The sequence below is a fragment of the Pseudopipra pipra genome, chromosome 3, assembly GCF_036250125.1.
Source record: "Pseudopipra pipra isolate bDixPip1 chromosome 3, bDixPip1.hap1, whole genome shotgun sequence".
In the NCBI taxonomy this organism is placed as follows: Eukaryota; Metazoa; Chordata; class Aves; order Passeriformes; family Pipridae; genus Pseudopipra; species Pseudopipra pipra.
Window position 1 is genome coordinate 57966466 of NC_087551.1, and position 24025 is coordinate 57990490.

At 37.3% G+C, this 24025-nt stretch overlaps 1 protein-coding gene across 1 annotated transcript in view; it reads left to right on the forward strand.

Moving 5' to 3' along the window:
• Nucleotides 1-24025, forward strand: part of MAP3K5 (mitogen-activated protein kinase kinase kinase 5) — a 103182-nt gene that overhangs the window by 48649 nt on the left and 30508 nt on the right. The window contains exons 7-13 of the mRNA XM_064649379.1: nucleotides 1040-1210; nucleotides 5215-5327; nucleotides 11616-11775; nucleotides 13831-13984; nucleotides 14509-14616; nucleotides 19915-19964; nucleotides 23449-23544. Of these exons, the coding sequence (XP_064505449.1) occupies nucleotides 1040-1210; nucleotides 5215-5327; nucleotides 11616-11775; nucleotides 13831-13984; nucleotides 14509-14616; nucleotides 19915-19964; nucleotides 23449-23544 (852 nt within the window). The remainder of the gene's footprint in view (nucleotides 1-1039; nucleotides 1211-5214; nucleotides 5328-11615; nucleotides 11776-13830; nucleotides 13985-14508; nucleotides 14617-19914; nucleotides 19965-23448; nucleotides 23545-24025) is intronic.

A 24025-nucleotide genomic window follows, 5' to 3' on the forward strand; every position in this document is an offset into this window, starting at 1 on the left:
GAGCTCAGAGATCATGAGCTCAGGTATCACTTAGAGTACACATGCTCTGATCTGTCAGGTTTAATATTGACTCTGTTGTTGCAAGTGCATTATAACTTTCATAAGTTCCTGTAGAGGGGAAAGAAAAAAATCAATTACTGAACCTCAGATAAAGTAGGATCTCCTCTAGGAAGGCTTTTGATGTGTTTTTTTTCCTCTTTTCTTTCTGAGGTAGCCCTCTCTTGTAAGCTTCTTCAGTCCAAAGCTAACAAAACAGATATAAACCCACTTTTACATATTCCTCCCAATGCAAATTGTAGCTACTTAAATAAAACAGGCAATTTCACCAAAAGCATATAATGCTCTCTCCAAACCCCTGAAGCATTGTTTTTGCTGAGAAGGGAGTAATTTGCTTGTTCAGAACACAAATATATTAAAATTCTAAACTTTTGATACTGAATGATTTATCAAAACTATGACTCACTAGGAAATGTCTAATGCTTGCAATTATGTGGTTTTCTTGCCTGAAGTACTTCTTTTAATATTGCCTTATTGGCTTTACTTCCTAACCTTCCCTATCATGGGAATTCAGTCTGGTTTGTGCTTTTTGGACTTCTGGCTTCACATCCAAAATGTATATAAAAAATAATATCACAAATGCAAGATTGAATCTTTTTTTCCTTTAAAGCATGGATTACAATAAAAGAAATATTAGATATGAACATGAGGTTCGTTCATACTTTCTGTTTTAGAAGAAAACACGTGATCTTTCTAAGAATTGCTCTTTAGGCTCTTGTTGCTGTTTTCAGTGCTTTGCTCTATCTAATGCTTCCTGAGAGAGAGAAAATGTATTTGGGGACTTTTATAAAGGTGTCTCACGATATTAAGAAAGGAAAAAAAAAGGAAGAGGAGTTAAGTATGTATATATAACATAGTCCATTGTGTCTAGAAGCACATTTTACATGGATGAAGTCATACATCTGTGTTCAAATACAGTCATGGAAAAGTATTTCTTGTTAACTTTACTGGGTTTCTTAATCAAGATTTTCATTTTTAATAGGCGAAATCTGCCTGGAGACAGACAGAAGGCTCTAGAAATTATGATTCCCCTGGTAGAACAGGAAGACCAAGTAGCTTCAGATATGTATTGTCTGGTTGGTCGAATTTACATGGACATATTTTTGGAATCTGGATTCATAGATATAGAAAGCAGGGACAAAGGAACATTCTGGTAAGTACTGTTTTCCTGGTCTATGTCCTTTCGTTAGCTTGGGGAAAATATTCCTCAAAAAAGAATATATTTAAACTGGTTTTCGTTCCAAATATTTGCTGCTTAAGGAATAGACTGAATCTTCTAAACTTCTTTGCTTATTTGTTAAGAATGAGAGATTTATGTTGTTCACAGATCTTATTCTGCAAAGTTCTTGAAATGCCTCACAGACTTGGAAATTCAAGTATCTCATCAGAGTGTATTTTCCTCATTTTTTCCCCAAATGCAAAGTCTCCTATTTACTATATTATTCTTAGGAGTTTGGGCCTGACAGTAATCACCCAGAATGACACGAGAATATTCTGAGTTGGAAGGGACTGACTCTCAAGTCTGACTCTTAAGTGAATGGCCCGTACAGGGGATTGAACCCGTGACCTTGGCATTATTAGCGCCATGTTTTACAAATGAGTTAATCTCAGGGTCAATCAGTCATGCATCGATTGGCTTATCTGCAATCTGATAGATATTAGCTGTCTAGGCTTGGTTTAACTCTGCACTGATGCTAAGCACATACCATTCTGTCTTTTCCCCATGCTCACAAGCAATATGACTGTTTCAAACTCATGCTGACAAAAGTTTTATCACCCCATCATCACCATATAGTATGTGCATATTGCAGTGGACTACAATAACATTCATAGTCAAAAAAGCACACAGGGGAGTAGACAATAATGGGTAAATTTTTCATTTTAGAGACAAGAATAATGCTTTTAGTCCTTTTGAAATGCACTAAGATGCCATTATGTGGAAGAGCTTAAAAAATGAAGGCACTGGATGCCATCCTAGAGTTCTGTCAGGATGAGCTGCTTCTCTCCATTCACATGAGGATACAGACAATGTGTTTATGTATCCTGCACATCACATCTTAGCTCTCATCTTGTGCTCATCAGCTGCTGGTTAAAGTAAATGCTTAGAATGGAAAGCTTTCATCTCCCTTTGTCATTTATCACTTGTTTTCAGTAAACCCCAGCTTAGAACTGTCTCTTGTAAAAAATTAAGATATAATTGTTTATTATTTATGGCCTCAGAATACAAGTACAGCTTATAATTTCTGGTCATGCTTTACAGTTTTGCAGTTCTTACTGGATTTTTAAAAGATACTGAAGTAACAGGAATGCAGCATATTGTTGTCGTCCCTCCCTTTGTATTTTAAGTTAAAGAAAAGTTTCATTTCCTCTAAGGCAAAGCCCATAACAAACTTTCAGGGGTCTTTCTTAAAAATTATATTTTGCTAATGTGATTAACAAATATAAAAAGAAAACTGTAGTTCTGTGTATAAATATTAGGCATTATTAAAGGCTAAATAAAAGAAATATTAATTACTTCTGCTATTGTACATCTTGCTTTTTTCCTTGTTCATAGTGCTTCATGAATAGATAAACTTTGAGATTTTCAGACATAATTGAACTAAAAATGATTATATGTAAAACAGTGGTAATTTCTTATTGTCGTTTTAACACACTTTGAATAGATGCATTGTGGTAATCATAGATCTGATGGTGGGAAGTGATTGCAGTCAGGCATTCCAGTTTAGGAAAGGATAGAGGCTGAGAGCTCCTGCAACAGGGTAGGGTGCTGGCCAGCCAGCCCCTAAATAACCCCTGATGTCTCTGGCAAGTAAGACAATGCAGAACACTGTGTGTGCCTGCTGCTGTAGAACAGTTGATCTCTGTGAGTCAAGTTGGAGTTTGGCTGGAAGCTATACTGGATGGTCCAGTTGCTCTTGGTTTGTACTTTTTGCTGAATGTTGATTTAAATTTCTAGTGTTAGTCATACAGCAGGCTTGACATGGTTGAAAGGTTGACTCATAGCTCAGTGGAAAGCTCTTAGGAACAGACCTACCCTAGTGCTACAGCAGGCCACAACAGGAGAAGGTATATATAGGAACAATGCCTCCATGGTAGTGTTACTTTATGTTGAGATAGAGGTTATTATCTCAGTCTTAGAGAAATGAGGATGTAAGAGAACTATAATGAATTGCAAAGATAATGAGAATTTGGCAGCAGAACCAAAGCACTGGTCTTGCAACAACTAGCAATGTCAAGGTACTTTAGTCTATTCACAAAAAAAAAGAAAAAGCAGTGTACTTTTCTGACAATTAAAAAGCAGAATAAAAGACATCTTTCATATAAATATGAGAGAATAGATGAAAGATTAATTATTAACTGTCACTTTCTTGTTGGACACTGACAGTGTGAATCAGATTTACCAAAGCTACCAAGAATTTATTCATATCTTTTCACTGCTACCTCCCTAATTCAGTGTCTGCACTGCAACATTTTCCCAAATGTCAACTGTAACATTTTTCCGAAAGTACAATCTTTCTTGTATTGGAACAAAAATATTAATTTTCAAGACTTTTTCTTCTCATGTCAATCTTTCCTCTCTCCTTATTGTATGATGATTACAGCATGAAAGATGTCTAGGGCAAAAAAGGTAGTACAGTTCCCAATATCACTATGTACTATGTCTCCAAACAGGTAATGCCAGTCAGTGGGCTTCTCTCAGGTGTATATACTTAGAATCCATGACAGTGTTGTCCTGTTAGGTTGGCAGGGGTTTTTTTAGGGGGTTTGCTTTTTTGTTGTGGGTTGGTTGGGGCTTTTTTAAGTGAGCAAGAATACTTTTTATCTATTTTCTTCCTCATTTTGCTGTAACTCACAGTACAAGAGGATGGCAGATGTTGAAAGAATTTAGTCCTCTCTGCTTATCTTGTTTTTTTTTAGAGGACTAGACTCTTGTCTAATGATTAAGTTCTTTGGAGGTGGGCAACTGAAGTATAAAAAGTGTGTATATGTAGCAGATTGAAGAGGAGCCTGTCTTACAGTTTTCGAAAGCAGAGCTTATGTTAAAGGATGTAAAGTCCTGAATCACTTGAGCAGAAAAAACAACAAACAAACAAATTAAAAATCAGCCAGATTTTTGGCCTACTAGGATTAAAATGCCTTGGCTTTGCTTACATGTCAAAGTGTGGTCTATAAGCCAAATCTTTAGGTTTTGCATAGATTATTTTTCTTGCCTTCCTTATATATTAATCTCACAACCTGCTTAATTTTTTTATGTATTTCGTTTGTTTGTCTGTATTTTTTCCATCCTTTTGAAAGAAATTTTAAACTCCACTTGTTTGCCTCCTCCTTACAGAGGCATGAAAATGTATATATATATATATATATATATATATATATATGCAACCAAAGGTGTTCTTATACTGAAGAATAAGTTTAAAGCACTGTAGATCTGCTGTTGCTGTTGTCACAACTACTTGCATTGCTAGTACGAGGATAGTGTGCTGTTTGTGTGAAGCCCTTTCCACTTCTTTTAAGGCAAGGCTGAGGCTAGGGGAATACCACTGCCATTTTTCTTGATTGCTCACTTCCTCTTGAGGAGAATGAAGTTAGGTATAGTGCTTTTTTTTGTGAATAGATTCATAAGGACAATGTCAATAAGACACCCAGTAAAGAATAAAATTTGGAGTAGCTGTAATCGTAGCTAAATGTGAGGTATATTCTTATATCCCTTGCTTTTCTGCTTATGCATTTTGGTATGCCTGTGTGTCACTGTAGCAGATCCACAATAGAATCTAGGTTTCAAGTCAATGAAAATTCATATATTTAAGAATAAATTAATGAGCTTATTAATAAATGTAAGTGTGAAACAGGTCTATTACAAACTGATAGTATTATTTTATGTAAAGAAAATAAAGTAAGATATGTAACGTTACTTGGGATGAGCGAGTAGTGTCTGTGCTTGTTGCGTGAGGGGAAAGGAAGTGGGAGGAGGATGTATAAATAACAGAATCCTAAAAATAACCACAAAGAATGTGTGGAAAACAGTAAAATATTTTTTCTTCCATGGATTCTTGCTGTGTAAACAGAAGATAAGCTCTTAAAGTACCTAAAACAGTAATGATGCCCATAGTAGATTGCATTATCTAGAAAGTAAACTTGTATATTTGTTTTTTCTAGGTTCAAGAAGGCATTTGAGTCAGAGCCAACATTACCATCAGGAATTAATTATGCAGTACTTCTCCTGGCAGCTGGACATTGCTTTGATACTTCTTTTGAGCTGCGGAAAGTTGGTAATTATAACTTGCAAATTCACCGTGAAATCACAGTCTAGCAAAAGTACACCACCAGCTGCTGTTTTAGGGGGAAAATCTGATGGTTGTAAATGAAAGCTTTGATAGAGAGCATGTGAATATTTAAGTTGGTCTCTTGCACCGCTACTGATCCCACCTGATTGCAGGTGAGTGCTGTCATAAAGACCTGGATCCAGTTTCAAGGTCTTAACTGGTTACCAGAGCTTAGTGAAAACTAAGCTTCTTTGTAATGGCATAGTGTGTGTGTGAAACAAGAACACCCAAAGGAGGAATCCAATTCCAGCTAGCGCTCTTTAAAACAAACAAAAAAACCCCACTGTAGAACTGTAGGGAACATGGACAAAAAGTCCATCCTAAGAATTAGGAAAATGCATTTGACTTGACCTTGTTGTTGGGAGAACGTTTCTCTTCTGATGCATTCTTGGAGGTTTCTGAATGCCCGTATACATAGAATCAGTGTTTTGCTTTGGGAGGGACCTTTTAAAGACCATCTAGTCCAACCCCTTGCTGTGGGCAGAGATGTCTTTCACTAGACCAGGTTGTTCATCTTCACCTTGGACACTTCCAGCAATGGGGCATTCACTTCCCCGGGGAAACTAGTTTAATGTCTTGTCATGAAAAGTTTCTTATTTAGGAGGGAAGAATTAAGATGTCTGTTTTGTTTGTGATTTTCTGGATTTGAGAAGAGTGAAAAGTCAAGATTAGTCAGTAATACATTCAAGGAAGGTTTTGAAGAAAGCACTGAATATTGTAATATGCACTGCAGTTGATATTCTTCTTCTCTATCAGTGTGTATAACTCTTGATTTACTGTAAAGTCTTTTTTATCTGTGTGTCTCCTGAGGAGGTTGTCAAGTGAAAAAGAAACAATGTTCTTTACTCCACAGAATGTATCTGTTATCAGCCACTGCTCTAGTTCAGAAATTAGGTGTGCATTGTATGTCTGGAAGTAATTTTACAGATAGAGAAGTTTTTTTGAGTGTGAAGGTCAGACTGAGATGATTACTTTCACATAAATAGTGGAAATGAGATTTAAATTCTCAGGTGTGAGTGAAGGTATTAATTTGGATGTGTTAGGCTGCATAGAGTTGCCCCAGCTACTGTTTGCCATTCTGTGAGTGGGTGAGATTTTGCTTTTTGGTTCACACAGAATCTTTTCATATTCTACACTGAAACTGGAATTCTTGTACCAGGCTAGGAGGTAAAAATATATGTTCTGTATTCTGAATAGCATTTGCAAATATTCTCTTAGCTGGCCTAACTTTAAATGAGATAGCTTAATGGAACTGGGCTATATTTTTTGTGTGGTTTAATTTGAATCCTTCCGTTTTAAAGAAACTTCTCAATTGCATACAGGCTACAGCCAGCTAGATTTGTACAAATTAATTGTACTGATGAAATCTAGGTGTTATTTGTAGGGATCAAATGTTTGGTGTCATCTTCTTGTGCGTTTGTCCAGTGTTGTTTTCCCTATTGTCTGTATGGAGAACATGACAGAAATTAATGTTCTTTATTATATAAGGTTTTAGCCACAGGTGATGAATTATTTAGTGGAGATATATCCTGTTCCTTAGGTGGTTTTCTTTTTTGTTTGCCTGTCTTATGTAAACATTTAATTGGTGTCTCCTGGAAACCCTTGATACAGCAACCCCTGCTGTTATTTAGTAGTGTCTTTCTTTTTTGTTATGGGAAATAATGTCAAAATACTTTAGGCTTCAGACTGACTTGGCTACTTTGAAACATGTCTTTCAAATACATTTATAGTATAGACCCTGTGTGTGTCATTTGTCATTTATTTCTTGTCTATAGAATCATGAAATGCCAGGTTGAAAGATACCTCAAGGATCATCTGGTACAAACTTTCTTTGCAAAAGCACAGTCTAGACAGGATCATCCAGCATCCTATCCAGCAGAACCTTAGAAGTGTCCAATGTGAGCAAATCCACTGCTTCCCTGGGGAGATTATTCCAATGGCTGATTCTTCAAGTTGTTAAAAATTTTCATCTTGTGTCCAATTGGAATCTCCCCAGGAGTAACTTGTACCCATTACCCCTCATCTTTTTCACTCCTTGTAAAAAGGGAATCTCCATCTTTGTAGCGACCCTTTAAACACTGAAATACGGTGATAGGGTCTCCCCTAAGCCTTCTCTTCTCAAGGCTGAACAAACCCAGCTCTCTTAGCCTTTGCTCATAAGGCAGGCTTCCCAGTCCTTTGATCATCTTTGTGACCCTTCTTTCTCCAGCCTGTCCACATCTTTTTTGTATAGCAGGGACCAAAACTGCCCTGTGGCCTGTTCCAGGTGTGGCCTGAGAAGCACTGAATAGAGTGGGATAATGGCTTATCTCTGTTGGCGATGCCCTTGTTGATACATCCCAACACTGTGTTGGCTTTCTTTGCTGAAGTAGCACACTGTTTACTCATATTGAGCTCGTTGTTCTTCCGGACCCCCAGACCCTTTTTCACAGAACTCCTCAGTTGGGTAGATCCGAGCCTGTGCTACAGTCCTGAATTATTTATGTTGTCCCAGGTGCAAAACCTTACATTTGTCTTTGTGCAACAAGATTTGTCAGATGGCTTGAGTTGTGCTAGATTCTGAAAAAAATTTAGTATTTTCTTTGTCTTGGGCTAAAGTTAATGTTTTAAACAAAAACAGGCAACATCACAGAGGTTGTATGTGAAAATGTTTTGATTTTCTTTTCCTGTCCCAAGAATCCCTTATCTGCGTGTAATTCTTTTGATGTCACCTCTTGTGTAATCTGTGTGTACAAGACCGTTTGTTAGCATTAGTTAGATTTGCCAGGTGTCCACCCACAGCATTATTTGTAGCATATAGAAATTAGAGGAAGTCTGTCTTCTTGTGGGAGATCTGGAGAGAAGCAAGAAAAAACCAGCTAAGTTCAGTCTGGGTTATATGGAAATTATATTGATAGGCTGGGAAAGGTTAAGGAAGAATATGGTCACTAACAGCTTTTCAGAGGGTACATGAGGCTGTAATTAGAAGAAGCATATCTGATTACATTGGCAATGTTGTAAAAATCCAATAAAAATAAGAATAAATCCATTATCCAAGAGAATTTTTACCAATCTGCATCAGATCAGAAAATTTGCCTTCTAAAATTTCCTACCTCTACTTGTCAGATAATAGCTCATAAGTAAATGACCACGTGAATTATTAATGAAAACCCTCCATCTATTTTCTAGTAGTATTGCTTTCTTAACCCTACAAAGTTGCAGAACTTTGAGCCCAGAACAGAACTGCAGTGGTCTCTGCAAGCTATGCAACTTTCACACACAAAGGATCCTGTATTATGAATTGTTCCATCAATATTTGAGCAAGGAAAGCAGTTTATTTATAAAACCTTCATAGTAATATTTAACTGGTAGTATCTACTTACTGTATCTTGTTTTCATCACAAGCTGTGGGTATATTCTTGGCATTATAAAAGCAATGGCTTTTCTGGCATTAATAGTTCCTCTATTTTGGCTCATTTATTTTAAAGGCCAAAATATTTTTCATAAACTGTTCTGGAATTCAGCTGCTACTTTTTTTTTCTCCCCCCAAGTTTATAATGGAAAGAAAGAATGTCTTGATTCTGCCTGGATTTTCTTATACTCTCAAAACTTTTAAAGGTGGTGAAATGAAAATAAACTAATAAAAGATAAATTATACAAGGAGACCATGAACTCAGAATTAAATTCAGGAAAGTTCACTTTGCATGTTTCCATAGAAAGGTTTTTTTGTTCTACCACCCCCCCAAAAAAGACCAAACCCACTGGAAAACAAAATAATCCACCACACCACCTCTATTAAATTAGAGTTACAGTCTTTTGAACCTATCGCTAATGTTGTCACGTAGCAACTGCATTTTTCCAACTTGCCTTTCAGGGATAAGTAACTGTAGATAAGCTTGGTAGTGGAAGGTCAGCAAACTAGTGTGGGTTTTAGCACCAAGTACCTCATCTTTCTCAGAAGAGCTTGATGAGAGGGTGATGTTGTCTTCTCTAAGGTAATAGGATCTGCTTCACAGAATACTGGGGTAAAACTTCCAGTTTATCCAGACTACATAACAGTAATGATTTGAAAACTTGGTGTCATCAAGTATCATTGCTGCTACACATCCGTCCTTTCTCCCACTATTTTCCTGTAGCTCCCTGGTATTGATCTGGGACTCAAAGTCATTGCTGTTACCAGTCTTACCCTCCTAACAAACACTTCTCCCTGCCACGCAAGTAATTCCAGTCCCTCCCCATGGGAGTTGTACTTTTCATCAGAAGCACACTGTTTGTACCTTACTTTAGCTCTGTTCCCATGTCTGGAGCACTGAAGGGTTATGATGGGTGGGTTCCTGCAGGTGCAGTGAAACACAGCATAACATGTAAGCCTGTGAACCAGAAAGCAGTGCTGCTGTTCACTGTGGCAGAGAGCTTGTGATAGCTTGTCAGTGGTCACTGACAAGGCCCTATGCACAGCTAAATTCCTCCCTTTCCCCTTCCTTCCAGCAAAGGTATATCCATATGAAATGATCCACATATCCCTCTGATACTAGCTCCTTACTTCCCTTGTGGTGAGGTCACATTCAAAGCCTGCGGAAATTAGTAGGTGTCTGTCTGTTCTTGTGCGTTGCTATCATGTGCATGCAAATGTTATAGACATTCTAGCAGAGCCCTTGGGCCTTTGAGGGTATTGCTGAGAAGTGTTACTGTAGGATCCTGGGAGAGATTAATTTTTTCTATTTACTGTATTTTGTGCATAGCATTCAGATTTTGGTTTCTAGAACCCAACTGAAGTTGAACACATTTAACACAAATTCCCCCTTCCTCTCCTACACTGACTAATGTGGGTGTACATTCTCAAGTGGTCTCTTTGACAGTGGGAATGTATATAGCACCCTGGCTTAAAGCCTTGCAGAGCTGGTCTACATAGCGATGGTCACCACTGTACCTTGTGTAGCTGATGGAGATGATGTATGTTGCATTGTGTCTGAGGCAGATCAGAGATATTTGGTATCATCTATGGCGTTGTTTTTCTCTTCAGGAATAACTAAAACTTATTTCCTAAGAGCAAAAAAATAATATTTTTATGATTAAAGAACTATTTTGTTCTGAATGTTACTCAAGCATGACAATTTATTGTTAGCAAGAGAGCACAAAGTGTGAAATACAGATGTGAAATAAGCTATAGGCCACTTGGATACAATTTCACATTTTAAAACCATTTATTATCTTGACGTTGATAACATAAAAATGTGAACAATGTGATAAAACAAGATAAACTTTCTAGACTGAAATTATATATTGTAATGATACCCATTTTGATAGTATTTATTGCTACTTCCGCCATGAAGTTTAATCTGCTACCTTCTCAAGGAAGGTTAAGGAAAAAATCAAGATCAACATTGAAATTTCTTGTGAATACTCAGCCTGAATATCAAGGCCAATGGAAGGTGATGTGGGAGGGAAACTGTCAGAGTGGAGTAGTGTGGGAAAAGTGAATAAAAGACTATGGTGGTGAAGAGGCTTGTTCTGTAAGCTGCAAATTGGTTTATTTGCAGGGGAAGGTATAGCATGTCTCAGCTATATGTAGCAGCTCATATGAACTAAAAATCATCCAGAAGACCACAGGGGAGCCTGTAGTTCTCGGCAAACTTAGCAAGTCAAAATAAAACCTGAGGCTCTCCATAGTCTTTGAGTTGCTAAGGGACTTATGAATATTAATAGATGTCTTTCATTGGAGTAGGACTTGCGGCAATTAAAAGAACATCACTGCTGGAAGAAGCTCAGTGGATCATCTGTTCCTTCTGCATGGGACCTTGTCTATAAAGGTAAGTTTGGGGCTTGGGGCTTGTAAGTCAAAACAAAGCAGAAAAAAACATAATAGGTGCCTTATTCAGCATCTGTTAAGTTTTTGCAGCTATGTTGTGTAGCCTAAGGCCCCAATTTACCTTTACAGATGAGGTCCATGCAAGAACATAGGTAATGAGGTCCATGCAAGAACATAGGTAATCTGACTGTCGCCTTGTCCTGACAGTGATGTCTTAAAGTTACTTTCTTGAGAAGCCTTTAGGAAGAGGGGGAGGGGAAAAAAAAAAGTCTGCTACCACTTAGGGTGTTTGGAAGGTATATAACATTAACCGGTAAGTATGATTTCCATCTTACTTTATCAAAATGGAGAGGGTATAGTAATTTAAGCAATTTCAAATCAGGAAATGGTTCTTTTAAAACTGCATTAATACAAAATCTTGTGACCTGTTATTCTCTTTACTACAGGAGTAAAGATCAGCAGCCTGCTTGGTAAAAAGGGGAGCTTGGAGAAACTGCAAAGCTATTGGGAAGTGGGATCTTTCTTGGGGGCCAGTATGTTGGCTAATGATCATATAAGAGTGATCCAGGCTTCAGAAAAGCTGTTTAAACTAAAGGCACCAGCATGGTAAGGTGATAAACATGTACATTGCTATGTATTAAATGGATTCCTTCAGCTTTCACATTCACCACTGTATTTAGCTGACAGGAGATTTGTTTTGGGTTTTTTTAACAGATTTTGCTGTCTGTGCATTGTTTCACTGTACTTTTGCCCAGACAAGGGACTCTCTTCCTCTTTTGCCCTTATTCACGGATAGATCTGATATGGGTCTTTAATTTGATGTCTGAGAAGGGCAGATTCACCATTGATTTCAAGCTCTTCTGAGGGCAAAAGGAAAAGGAGCAGTTGGTTCTAGGCACCATGTGTCAGCAGCTGCATTGCATTGCTGAAGAGAAGCGGTAGTGGCTTGAGAGTTCAGTCATAACTACCTGAAAGCTTTGGAGAATGTAGACAGCTTTGCTAGAGAGGCCTGGTTATACCTTTAAATACTGTGATGGATACGGCACATACCAGTTGTTTTAGGAATTGAATACAAATGAGCTGTATGGTGTAAGCTGTGTCTTGTTACAATTGAGAAGACTGCAGATTAAAGTCCAATTAACAGAAAGGTTATAAATCTGGGGTTAAAGACAACCCTGTAGACTCAACGTCTGTTATGCAAAGGCCAAGAGATGTGTGTTCTGACAGCAGGTTCCCAACACCTGTTCCACTTTGGATATAGGCAGCAATTAAGGACCAGTCACTACTCATTAAGGACTGGGATCCTGTTAGCTGGGAAGAACCAAGACTCCTTTCTGACTGAAAAAGTTGTCACGCTGCCAATTGAAAGAATGCATATGTGGCAGCCTGTGTATTCTTGTCAATTTATAAAGGTTCCAGAAGCTTATCAGAGGGGAGTGTATGTATATGTGCTAAAATATGGAAATGCTCAACTTCTGCATTGACATAACATAGGAAACTGTCAAAATTAGGAACTCTAATTTTCTAACAAAATGTTTCATAAATGCTATTCACAGTGTATTTATTTGCAAGGTTTTCCATTTCTACTGTGTGTATATTTTACTGACAGCCTGCATAGCACTCTCTGGAAGTCTCCTGGTAGAATTTTCTGGACTTTATGAATGCCTGGTTGTCAGGATTTTGTGTACCCCAGTGCCTTTGGGTTTTAAGTCTGTGGATTAAACTCTGAAAGTACAGCACACTCATTTGTGCTTCAGGAAGAATTTCTCCTGTGAGCAATTCTTTCCCAGTCTGTTGCCTGCTTTATAGCAGGGCTTACTTGGTGCAAATGGGAGTAAATACAGTACTTTAAGCTGGATATCCTCATGGCCTAAGAAGGATGACTGGAAATTGCACAGCTACAGAAGTATTCAAAAAAGACCCTCTGAGTTTATATTATATCTTCTTGTCATGAGCTTGAAAACAAAAGCTTCCATGAATAGCCTAATGTTGATAAAGTGATAGCTGTGATAAATCCTCTTTTAGCATGTATATCTCATTGCTGTAGTATTCATAAAGATTGCATGACATATGTGTACAACCTTTTTTTTTCTAAAATGCTAAGAAAAAGCACTGTTATGAAGGAGCCCCATAAATCAGCACCAGAAAGCAGAACAGCAGAGAGCTGCATTTAGGGGAGACATTCAGCACTGCTGTTGTCCTTCCCTAGCAATGCCAAAAAACTGCTTAGCATAGCTGTTGTCATCTTGATAGGGTAATCAATTCCAGAAGCATCATGTTTTAGAAATCTGTGTAAAATAATTGTCAATGCAGACACAATATAGAAGACAGAATACTGTAGAAAGTTAAACTACTGGACTTTTCACTTGAATTTTTATTTGAGGTAGGTCGCTACTGAAACAAATTGGACATGGGCTCACTTAGGTAGAGGATTTAGCTATATCATGAAGTGTGATAGAAGACAATATGTGGTATTAGGAATATGTGCAGGAAGGAGTGTCATTTATATTTGAGTTGACTCGCACCTATGTTTCCAATTCTAATTGGGAATTGCTACTATGAAAAGCAGTCCTAGAGAAGCAAAATGTTATTGGCAGCCTTGGTGTATTTATTTACAAACTGTATTAAATTTACTATCTGTGTATGTTTGGATGATCACAGGTACCTGAAGTCTATTGTAGAGACTATTTTGATATATCAGCATTTTAAGAAACTGACTCCAGAGCAACATACGGCCACCCAGGAACTTGTCGATTTCTGGATGGACTTCCTTGTTGAAGCCACAAAGACAGATGTGACTGTAGTTCGATTTCCAGTAAGCGGTTGTTTTGTTGGGTCTTAGGGGATTTGCAGAGGTGCTTGTTGCTTTTGAGAAAATCTTTTGATCTGGTGGCTACAGTTCATGGTGGTCTAAATCAGAAGCAGTTCAGTTTAGGTTAATGTGTTTCTCTAATTTAGCCAAATATGCTTCTACCAAAAGATGGTAAAGGTGTACCATGAATCTTCTCCACATAGGAGATGGACATTCTAGAGTGGCATTGCAAGAGAAGGAGTTGTGACAGAAAGATTTTCAAAACCTGATAGTTTCCAAAAAAGTAGTTTGCAAAATTGACTCATAGTAGCCTTATATAAAAAAACTAAAGTAAAATTGGCTTTTTTGTAATCTTAAATTACTGTCAGCCATACTAAACTAACCCTGTACCTAAAATTTTGCCTTTCATTGTTTCCCCTGTTTTTCTTACTATGGTATGACTACAGAAGTAGTTCTAACAGATTTCAATACTTTTTGAAGTTCCACAGATTTTGCACTAACTATTAAAAATATTTTTTTTCTACTAGGTTTTAATATTAGAACCAACCAAAATCTATCAGCCCTCATATCTCTCTATCAACAGTGAAGCTGAGGAGAAGACTGTATCCATCTGGCATGTGCTGCCTGATGACAAGGTATACCATGACATTGTCTGTAATTGTAACTTTTTTCACAATTGAAAAGTATACATGGTACATAATGCATGTAACATATAACCAGTTACATCTAATGGTGATTCTGAAAGTCGTAAGGTGTTCTAGTAACACACAAGAAGATGCTGTGATCATATGTTGCTGTGCTTAAGATTATCCTGATTTTCAATGGATCTTTTGTCTCCCATCATTTTTCAAAACAACTTGCATCTTCTTTCAGGTTGTTTTAAACCAGTGAATAATAAACAAGTCTTTTGCTTAAGATTTCATAAGTAATTTACAATACACTGTCATCATACCAATAACATAGCATAAAATTGCTTATACAAACAGAGCTTTCTTCCTCTACTTGCAGTTTTACTTGTCAGCTGTGATAAATATTCTAATATGAAAGTAATAGAGACTGGTATGTTAAAATGGGAGCAGAATCAATCAAAAGCCAAATAAGTATGTGGCAGAAGGATAGATGGATGCTCTAGAAATTGGAAAAGCTGGGAAGTCCTATGTCAAGGTGTGAGATAGCCAGATGTATTTGGAAAGGTGCTTAGAAAAACCGGAGATGGAAGGGAAGAGGAAAACCTGGAATGGTTATTACATTCTGAGATACTTAGGAAGCAAAATGTTGGTAAGGGGGAAGACAGGGAGGATGTCGTAGAACCCTGGAGAAGGATGACAGCACAGAAACATGAAGGGGTATATGAAGAGCAGAAGGAGACTGAGTCAACTTAAGGCAAAACACTGGGGATGGTGTGATTTGTAAGAACTAGCGCTATTCATTCTTCTGTGACAGCATTTTGTTTGCTTGCAGGATTAGACAGCGAAGACCTGTTTTTTAGGTAATCATAGAATTGTTCAGGTTGGGAAAGACCTTTAAGATCATCAAGCCCAACTGTTAACCTAGCACTGGCAAGTCCAGCATCTTCAGCCTTCCTAACTAGTAGTCTGTAAAAGGAGAAACATTTTTGAACTCAAAATACAGTGAGGCTCTACTGCTTAGAGTTTTTGCTGTGAGTTCATGAGAAAATATAAATGGCAGCTGAAATAGCATCTTCAGAGCACAAACTGAAATGTTTGCCTAGACCAATTAATTTCTGTTTATTTGTTGTTTACTCTGATGTTTTTTGAAGTAGGCTTAGCCTCTGAGAATAATTTAAAAAATAAATTTATACAATTCTTGGGCAAAATAAAAATTTACCCCACAGTAAAGAATTATTTGTCAGTATTACAGACTAAATCTTGCTATTCTAAAGTACCTGTTCTGAAAGTATTTCTGTATTCAGAATTTCGCTTGTTTAGAAACTACTTGTACTTACATACTGGTTTTGCTTTTGTGTGCTTTTTTGTGCGTGTATTTAGTTCATCTACAGACAATACTTTCCATTCTGTTAAGTTGCTTAACTGTAGCATAAGAAGAAACATAGGACTAGAGGGAATTTTCTGGACTGTTGAGTCCTGTTTACCTCTATTGCAGACACTCTTGCCATATTATGTTTCACATAAAGTGATCAAGCTCTGTCTGAACACTAGTGTAGGTTTCACAGTTGACCGATCATGCTGGAAAGTGGTTTGAGAATTTCACTGTACCTCTAGAAGAGACGAGAGTGGAATGCTACTGGTGAAGTAGAAGAGTATTCCTTTAAGTCTTCTCGTTTTCAGTCTGAATTTGTTTGTTGTCATTTCATACACACGTGTTCTTTTGCTAACATAGTGTTTATGTTAAGTGGGTCCTTTCTCTCTTTGAGAGAACTTTACCTTACTGTATTTTTAAGGAGAATCCTAATATCTCTTAGTGTAGGTTTCTTTTTAGGCAAAACAAATAGGCTTGGTATACTGGCCGCACATGGCACCTCATTGCCATGACTTCTAATGTTCCAGTTTGAGTTAACCTTACTTGAGCATGTGCACTCATATTCCAAAAATAGTATTGCATGGTGCATTCATTTATCGTTTAGGTACTGGGATATTTTGCTTGATACTTTCAGCAATAACCTTTTTCAAATCTGTGTCACTTGACTGCCCAGTTATCCTGTGACTGGGAGAAGGATTTGGATGTATCAGTCTATATGTGTTTGGTGTTCAGAAGATAGGTATTTTGGCTTTGCAGGGTTTGTAACCTTCACTTAGTAGCATTTTCCATTATTATAAATCTGTTATCCTGTGTTTATAGTTTCTTTGTAGTGTGTTATACCTTCTCTTTCTCTTTTTCCCTTCTCCTTCCTGATATGAGGTGTGTATCTTTGTATTTTCTGTGGATTAGTGTTTTCCTGGTTTTGCTGCCCTAGTGTTAATCAATAGCATTAGACATTAAATGCATTTCCCAGTACTTTTGCTCTGGCCAGAATCCTTACTGTGATAACCTTATTGAGTAGCCAGGGATCTGATTAATACTCAGTGCAGGCATCCTTGCCCTGTGAGCCATCATACCCATCAAAAGAATGCAATGGGCAATTTAGTAGTTACCCTTTCAGCTGTACAATTATAGTCTGTTGCAATTTGTCAAAGTCCTTAGAATCCATCAGAAACCTTACAGGGAGAAAAGGGACTAGAAAAATTTGGAGGCACCAGCTTCCTTTTCAGCTGAATATAACCAATATAATATTTGTCTTTGCTACAAGATATTGTGAAGGAAAATGATTTATTGTGTCAGCCCACTGCAAAGAGGAATACTTGTACTTTGATCCTTACTAGGCCGAAAACAAGCATTTTAGAGGCTGATTAACAAGCAAATACCACCTGTGTCTACTGCAAGGACATGTTAGACAATTGGGTTTGGAAACTTCATCTGTCCAATTTCAATCTATCAACTATAGGTCTGTCAGAGCTTCAGATTTCAGTTCATTTTGGTGCATAAATTAATGGTTGTGCTTGTTTTCCAGAATTCAGTCAGTGCTCCAAGAATAAGATTTGTGAGTTACAAAGCATATAAACTTCCTTTCATGCACAAATTAAATAGACAAATGACAGTCAATACCAGGATAAATAATGTGGCCTCTTCCTTTTCTGTTGCTTTTTTTAGAAACATATCTAAACATTTATGTCACTACTACTGAGTTTAAGATAAACAAATGCCTACAAAAATCAGACAGCATTTTATTTTGTAGAATGCACATTACCTTTCCCTTGCAGTTCCCTAATTTTAGCAGCCCTTTCCGCATGGGGTTAGAGGAATGCAGCAGTGCTGTTTTTAAGTTCGAAATAGAACAGCCTGTCTCTGTTTCATATTGGCTTCTGAACCCATTTTGAGTTTTGTTTTGGGTAGTTGATGTTTTTTTGCCTAACCAAAGAACAGATGCTGAATTTGGATAGCACGCCTGATATATTTACTCCAGCGTATTCAAAGATCATGGCAAGATCATGAAGGAACATAACTTTTATATTATGTCATTGCTTGAGAACTTTGTGTAGTAAGACCTATGAGTTTGTGAGAGATTAGTTGCACATAGATTACAGGTAAAACCCACTATGATTATGTTTCTTGTTATGTTTCTTGAGCATTTCTGCCTGACAGGACATATATTTTAATTTATTTACATTTCAGATTATTCCTAATAGTGGATAGCACCAGTAGCTGAGCTCTGAAAATTGGAAACTGACAGACTTTGTATTTGAAGGGAGGAGTAAAAGACAGTGCAGAAACACCTCCTTATTAGCAGAGGAATTGAGGTGGTGATCTTTCTTCATGCAAGAGAACCAGGCAACTCGAATAGTAGTTTCACAAACTCTTAATCCTAACATCAGTTAGTACTTCTACTCAACTTTTTCCTAATATCAAGCTATTCTCCTGTTCCTGTACACCACTGGAGAAACCCTTGCTCCATTTAACATTGAAGAGATACTGGAGTATCTCTTTGTACTTTACAATTATAATAGTGTGAAACTTGTGCATCAAGAAAGATATTTGCTTGCATTTTTGGTACATTGTCTTAGGCATTTCATATTAGCATCACAACCTTTAATGTGATTTGAGGAGGAAGGAAAGAATTATAGGGGAGGGAAAATAGGATATAGGAAACCTTATAGAAAACTGTTATAGCTGGGACAGTAATTTCCACTGTCATTGCCTGCACATTGTGCAACTATTTTGGCAGTGTGTCTGTTCTGACTTCTGTGTATTTCACTATTCAATAAACATTTTATAAGCTACACATTTTAAAGCCTTATTATGGAATATATTTGATTATGTTTGTGTTTGACACTATGCCCTTATGCTATAAATTTATCTCTTAGTACAGCGTGCCTGTAATAAATGTGGATAGAACCTTCCTTAATCTTTGTTCACGAAGCCTAGCCATGAGCATGAGTAAGAAAGGTCTGTGAATTTTAATTGCTCGGATCACTAAAATGCCAAATGAAATTCAGCTCTAGAAAGCAGAGGTTCTTTAAATATGTTCTTCATTGTGATGGGATCACAACATTGCCAGGGCCGTGAGGTGGTGCAGTTGTACCTTTTCCTGAAAGGAGAATGTTTTCATTAGAAGATACAAAAGACTTCTGTTTGCTAACAGTAAAGTTTTATTAGAATATAAACATAGAGCAATATGACTGTCTACAGAGAGAACTCAGTTCTGCTGAATGTGACAGCTGTAAGTTTAAAAGATCTGAAAAAAAAGTGAGGCCTGGCACTTTGTGTTTTCATAGAGTGGTTTCTTTCTTCCAGCCATGTATATTACTCCAGCAGCTCTTAGGGGTTTTGGTACTTACTTACTGCTCTCTTCTGGATTCCTAGTGAAATAGGCTCCTTTCTGTTTCTTTGGACACTTTGTCTTCAGATTTGCTTCCCTGAGCAATTCCCCCTACTTTTCAAGAATTTGCCACTTTACTCTCCTGCCTTAGATTTTCTACTTGTAGCTCTCTCCACCTGGTCTTCCCACATATTAGGGGATTGAGTGTGCAGAGCAGGCTCTTGTTATTCTCAGAGGTGGAATATTTTTCCCCCCACTTTCCAGAGGGCTGCATGTGTTCCCAGGTTCAGTATCCAGACAAGGCTATACTGGCAGCTCTTGTTATCTGCTGTTTTGAATGTTTTCTAAAATAGTATATTGTGTTTGCAGAGTAAACAGTAAGGAAATAACCCAAAACTTCTAGATAGAACTTCTTTTGCTTTGGTTTCAGGTGAAAAAAAAGCCCTGAAAAATAACTGTTAACAGGTAATAGACTGTTGTAATTTAAGTGTTTCTCATTCCATCTCATGAGCTTCAGTCTGGAAGATATGCCTACTGGCACTTCATCTGTAGGAAGGAATGTTTTATTTATTTATATATTTTCTTCTCTGTGTTACAGAAAGGTATCCATGAGTGGAACTTCTGTGCTGCTTCTATCAGGGGAGTAAGGTAAGTTGTTTCCATTTTGTGTTTTGAAATGAGAAGAGTAACTGAATGAATGTTGTATTAAGCTGCCGCTGTGGACCTAGGAGTGACAGTGATATTCTATGACTGCCGTAACCTCTTTGTATCACTTCTTCATCTTAGTCTCTTTTTTCCCCCTAGGATTTATCTGCACTTTGTCATCCTGCAACTTTCCACTTTGCTTTTAGTGTAATTTTAAAAAAGTCCAGAAAACTTATATTTTTTAAATAGTCATTGCTCTGTTCTAATAATAACTGTTTGACACATAAAGCTGTTGCTATGTCTGCAGGACGTTTTTGCACAGATGGATAGTTCTTTTTCCTTCCAAAAAGTAACTTAAAAAAACAAACTATCAATAGGCACAAAGATTCAATCCGGTAGGATTCAGCTTATTTTAGGCAAAAATTGCAATGATATGCTTAGTTCAGTTTGGTTTGGGTTTTGGTTACAGTATGTTTTTGTGTGCTTCTAAAAAAAAGGAGGGGAGGAAAAAGAATTTGTTTGTATATTGTCCTTTGGTTTTACTTCCCCTACGCCTTATTAAACCACACTATGGTCAATACTGTTTCTGGTGTACCCTCCTGCATTCATTATTTAAACTGTAAATTATCATTTAACTTGTCAATTTAATTTCAAAACTGTTCTTCTGAACAGATGTCCAAAACAACTCAGATGACTTTACAGTGAGCCAAGAGTCACTGTGAATTCTTAGAGAACTCTCTGGCTGCCTCCATGAGTAGCTGCAAGAGGAAATATTTATGTTATGCAAGCATAAAAAGGAATGAGCTTTTTTTTTTCTTTCAAATATAGACAAATTTCTGATTATTTCATTTTTCAGTGTTTTACAGGGTTTTTTTTCCCCAGTTTTATGAAGGCAAGTATTCTTTAGAGTGGGAGAACCTTCAGAACCAGGCCTGCTTCTAACCTATTTTTGGATCAAGACTATTTTTGGCTACTTTGAAACTCCTAGACTTAAATCGGTCTAGGAAGGGGGAGTTCCCAGCATTATGAGGATCCTCAGCCTTTCTAGACTAGTAAGAATCAGCTTTAGAAATGCAGCCTTAATGTACAAGGCAGGTCTTTGTCCATGATCTTGGAGGCTTTTTCAACAAAGACCTCCATAAATATTTATGGCATTACATAAGGAGACAGGCTGGCCTGAAGAGACATCTGGCATTGAAATGTTTCTGGTAAATAGTTGGCAGAAGTGATAGAGGGTCACTTCTTCTGCGTGCTGCATAACAGCCAGTGTAATCAGTGCTTTGTTTCATGAGTAATGGGGTTCAGCTCTCAAGAACTACAAAGCAACTTGGTAAGTATATAGAACTCTTCCGTTCCAAGTTCTTGGAGCTTTGAATCTCATCAGACAACTTAACTACAACAGTGAGAGGTGTCTGTACTGCTACACTTCTAGCAAACATACAAAAGTTCCAAACAGCTGCTTTTCTGTGGTTGCTGCCAGTGTTCAACTGTTTCATCTGCTGCTTCATCTGGAAGTACTAGTAATCAGTAGTTACAGCATTTGCAGTGTTTCTCATTGACTAAGGGGAGTTGTGGATGTACACGAGCTGGGCACAAGGCCATGCTACGCTGTGCTTCCCTGTTTGTTTCTGGAGTTTTGCAAATTCAGCCCCAGTTCTGCTGTTGTAGAAGTCAGCGGGTACTACATCTGCTTGGGCACTGTCAAAATGAGGCGTTTCCTGAGCAATGTCACTTTTTAGAGTCAGTTTTTAGAACTTGGATGTTTTTTACTTCAACAACATTTTTCTGGAAGGAAAGCAACATATAAGCAATGTAAATGCTCACCTAAAGGTCTTAAATGTTTATGAATTTGCATGGCCTCTGTGTACACTCCACATTCTTAACCCTTTATTCACTGCTGTGTTAGTCAGTGGTTTCTGGGCATGTCAGGTTTCAGCTGACAGTTTATTCAGTAAAATGTTGAAACGCACGTGGAACTTGAAATGAATGAGTAATTCTGTTAATATCAGTTACTCCGTATCTAGGGAGTTTACTTATATGCTTGAAAAACTTGAATTAAAAAATAGTTTATAAACTGGAGACAGTGACTCTCTTCCCAAATGTGTACATTACTTAGCATTTATGAATTTTTCCTAATGTGAAAATAAATGAGTCACCATACCCAAAGACAGATATTTTTATCATGAAGTTCGCTCTCCTCATAAGAAGCTTTATGAAAGGCAGACCCCCCTAGCTTGTCTAAAGAGCCATTTATTTATCAAAAATTACTGGGCTCTACAATAGAAGAATCATAAAGGAAAGCAAGGATCAGACAACCTTAGACACCTTTTAAAGGCTAAAAATTCCAAGTGTTTCCTCATACTTAAAAAAAACCCTGTTATGTTAATCAAATTGTCAGTCCTTTAGCACAACATAGAATATAATTCTACTTTGTTGTAGCATAAATTAAGGAAAAACATGATGGCATCTTGATCCAGCTAAAATAGATTGATTTCACTAGGACTGTGGATTTGGTCCAGTATATTAATAATATAAATAAGGAGACTTTGTCTTGATTTCTCACATACTACATTATATTCCCTTGTAACACCTCTAGCCATCTTTTTTTCCCTCTTTTTGAATATAGTAACAATCAATTATACTGCATTAGCTTGACAGCTGGCACTCAATATGTGACAAAGTTACAGAAAGAGCTATTTCAAATAAAATTTAATATTTTCTTTAAGGAGCAGAGTAATGACATGCATATAAAACAGTTCTCATGAATCTTTACAAGAGCTGCAGCCTACTTGGGGTGGAAAACTGATAACTGTACCAGAGTTTCCACCTCTTCTGTTTTTCTGTTGAGACATCCGTGCATCTATAAGAAAATGGCATTCTTGCCTTCTTGTTACCTTTGTTCTCCAGTTATAGCAGATAAAACCAAAACTGAAGGGAGATGTGGGTGGGCAAGGGGGGTAAAGTCATTCACCTCATATTTGGATGCCGACTTATTTAAAAAATATTTTTCTAACGTGCTATCAATGTACCAGTTAACAAAGCACTGATCAGAAATTTTTGTGTTCAAGATTGAGCTGTGGCTGATGTCTAAAGAAGGAAGAATTCTTGATTTGAGTTCAAAGTCCAGTTTTCTAATATGATCCTGAAAGGATGTTTCATCCTGGCTGCAGGAGTGAAAATTAAGGGCCTTACCTAAATGCATGGAAGATAAAAGTGTTACAGGTCAATGGAAATACTCCAATGAATTTCTTTGCTCCCGCTGTTTCTTGGGCAATCCATGGACAAGGGGGGCCGGCTGAATGATAGCAAACAGCAGAATGTGAACTTTGGAGGATAGAAGAGGGTAATTTTACAATAAGGAAAAACTATGGCTTCTCAGGTTTAATCTGGTGCTTTCCCATGTTAAATGGGTTGATCTGTATGGTTTGACAAAGCTGGTGGAAGTCCAAATGCATCTTTCCAATAACTTGCTTGGCTGTTCTTTCAGCATTTCGAAGTTTGAAGAACGATGCTGTTTCCTATACGTGCTGCACAACTCAGATGACTTTCAAATCTATTTCTGCACAGAACTTCATTGCAAAAGGTCTGTCACTGTTATTTCAGAAAAAAGCATGGCCTGTGATGGGGTAGATGGTGTCTTCATGCACAACAGGGACTGACTGTTTCAGAGCTATGGTGACAGTTGATCTGAGCATCATAAGTGGTCATCTATTAAAGCTTAATACTACAGTACCCTGGAGATATGATGTATGAAGGGTCAAAGTACAAGCTCAGACAAACATTAGAAACAAATGTAATTACAAATTTGATTATTTTTTTACACACACCTTCCTGGGGTTAGTTTTGTAATACTTACCGTATTAAGGCTTACTAAAACTGTCTCTTTGCCCCCAGTAAAACAAAGCATCATAAGCTTAAAATGGACTTTCTGAAGTGGGAACATTTGGGGTATAATGTTATATAATATGTAATTATATAAAATAATACTTACTGTACTTACGTCCTCTCTTTTTTCATTCATTACTTTAGAGAGAAGTGTTTTCTTTGTCCTCATACTGTCTTAA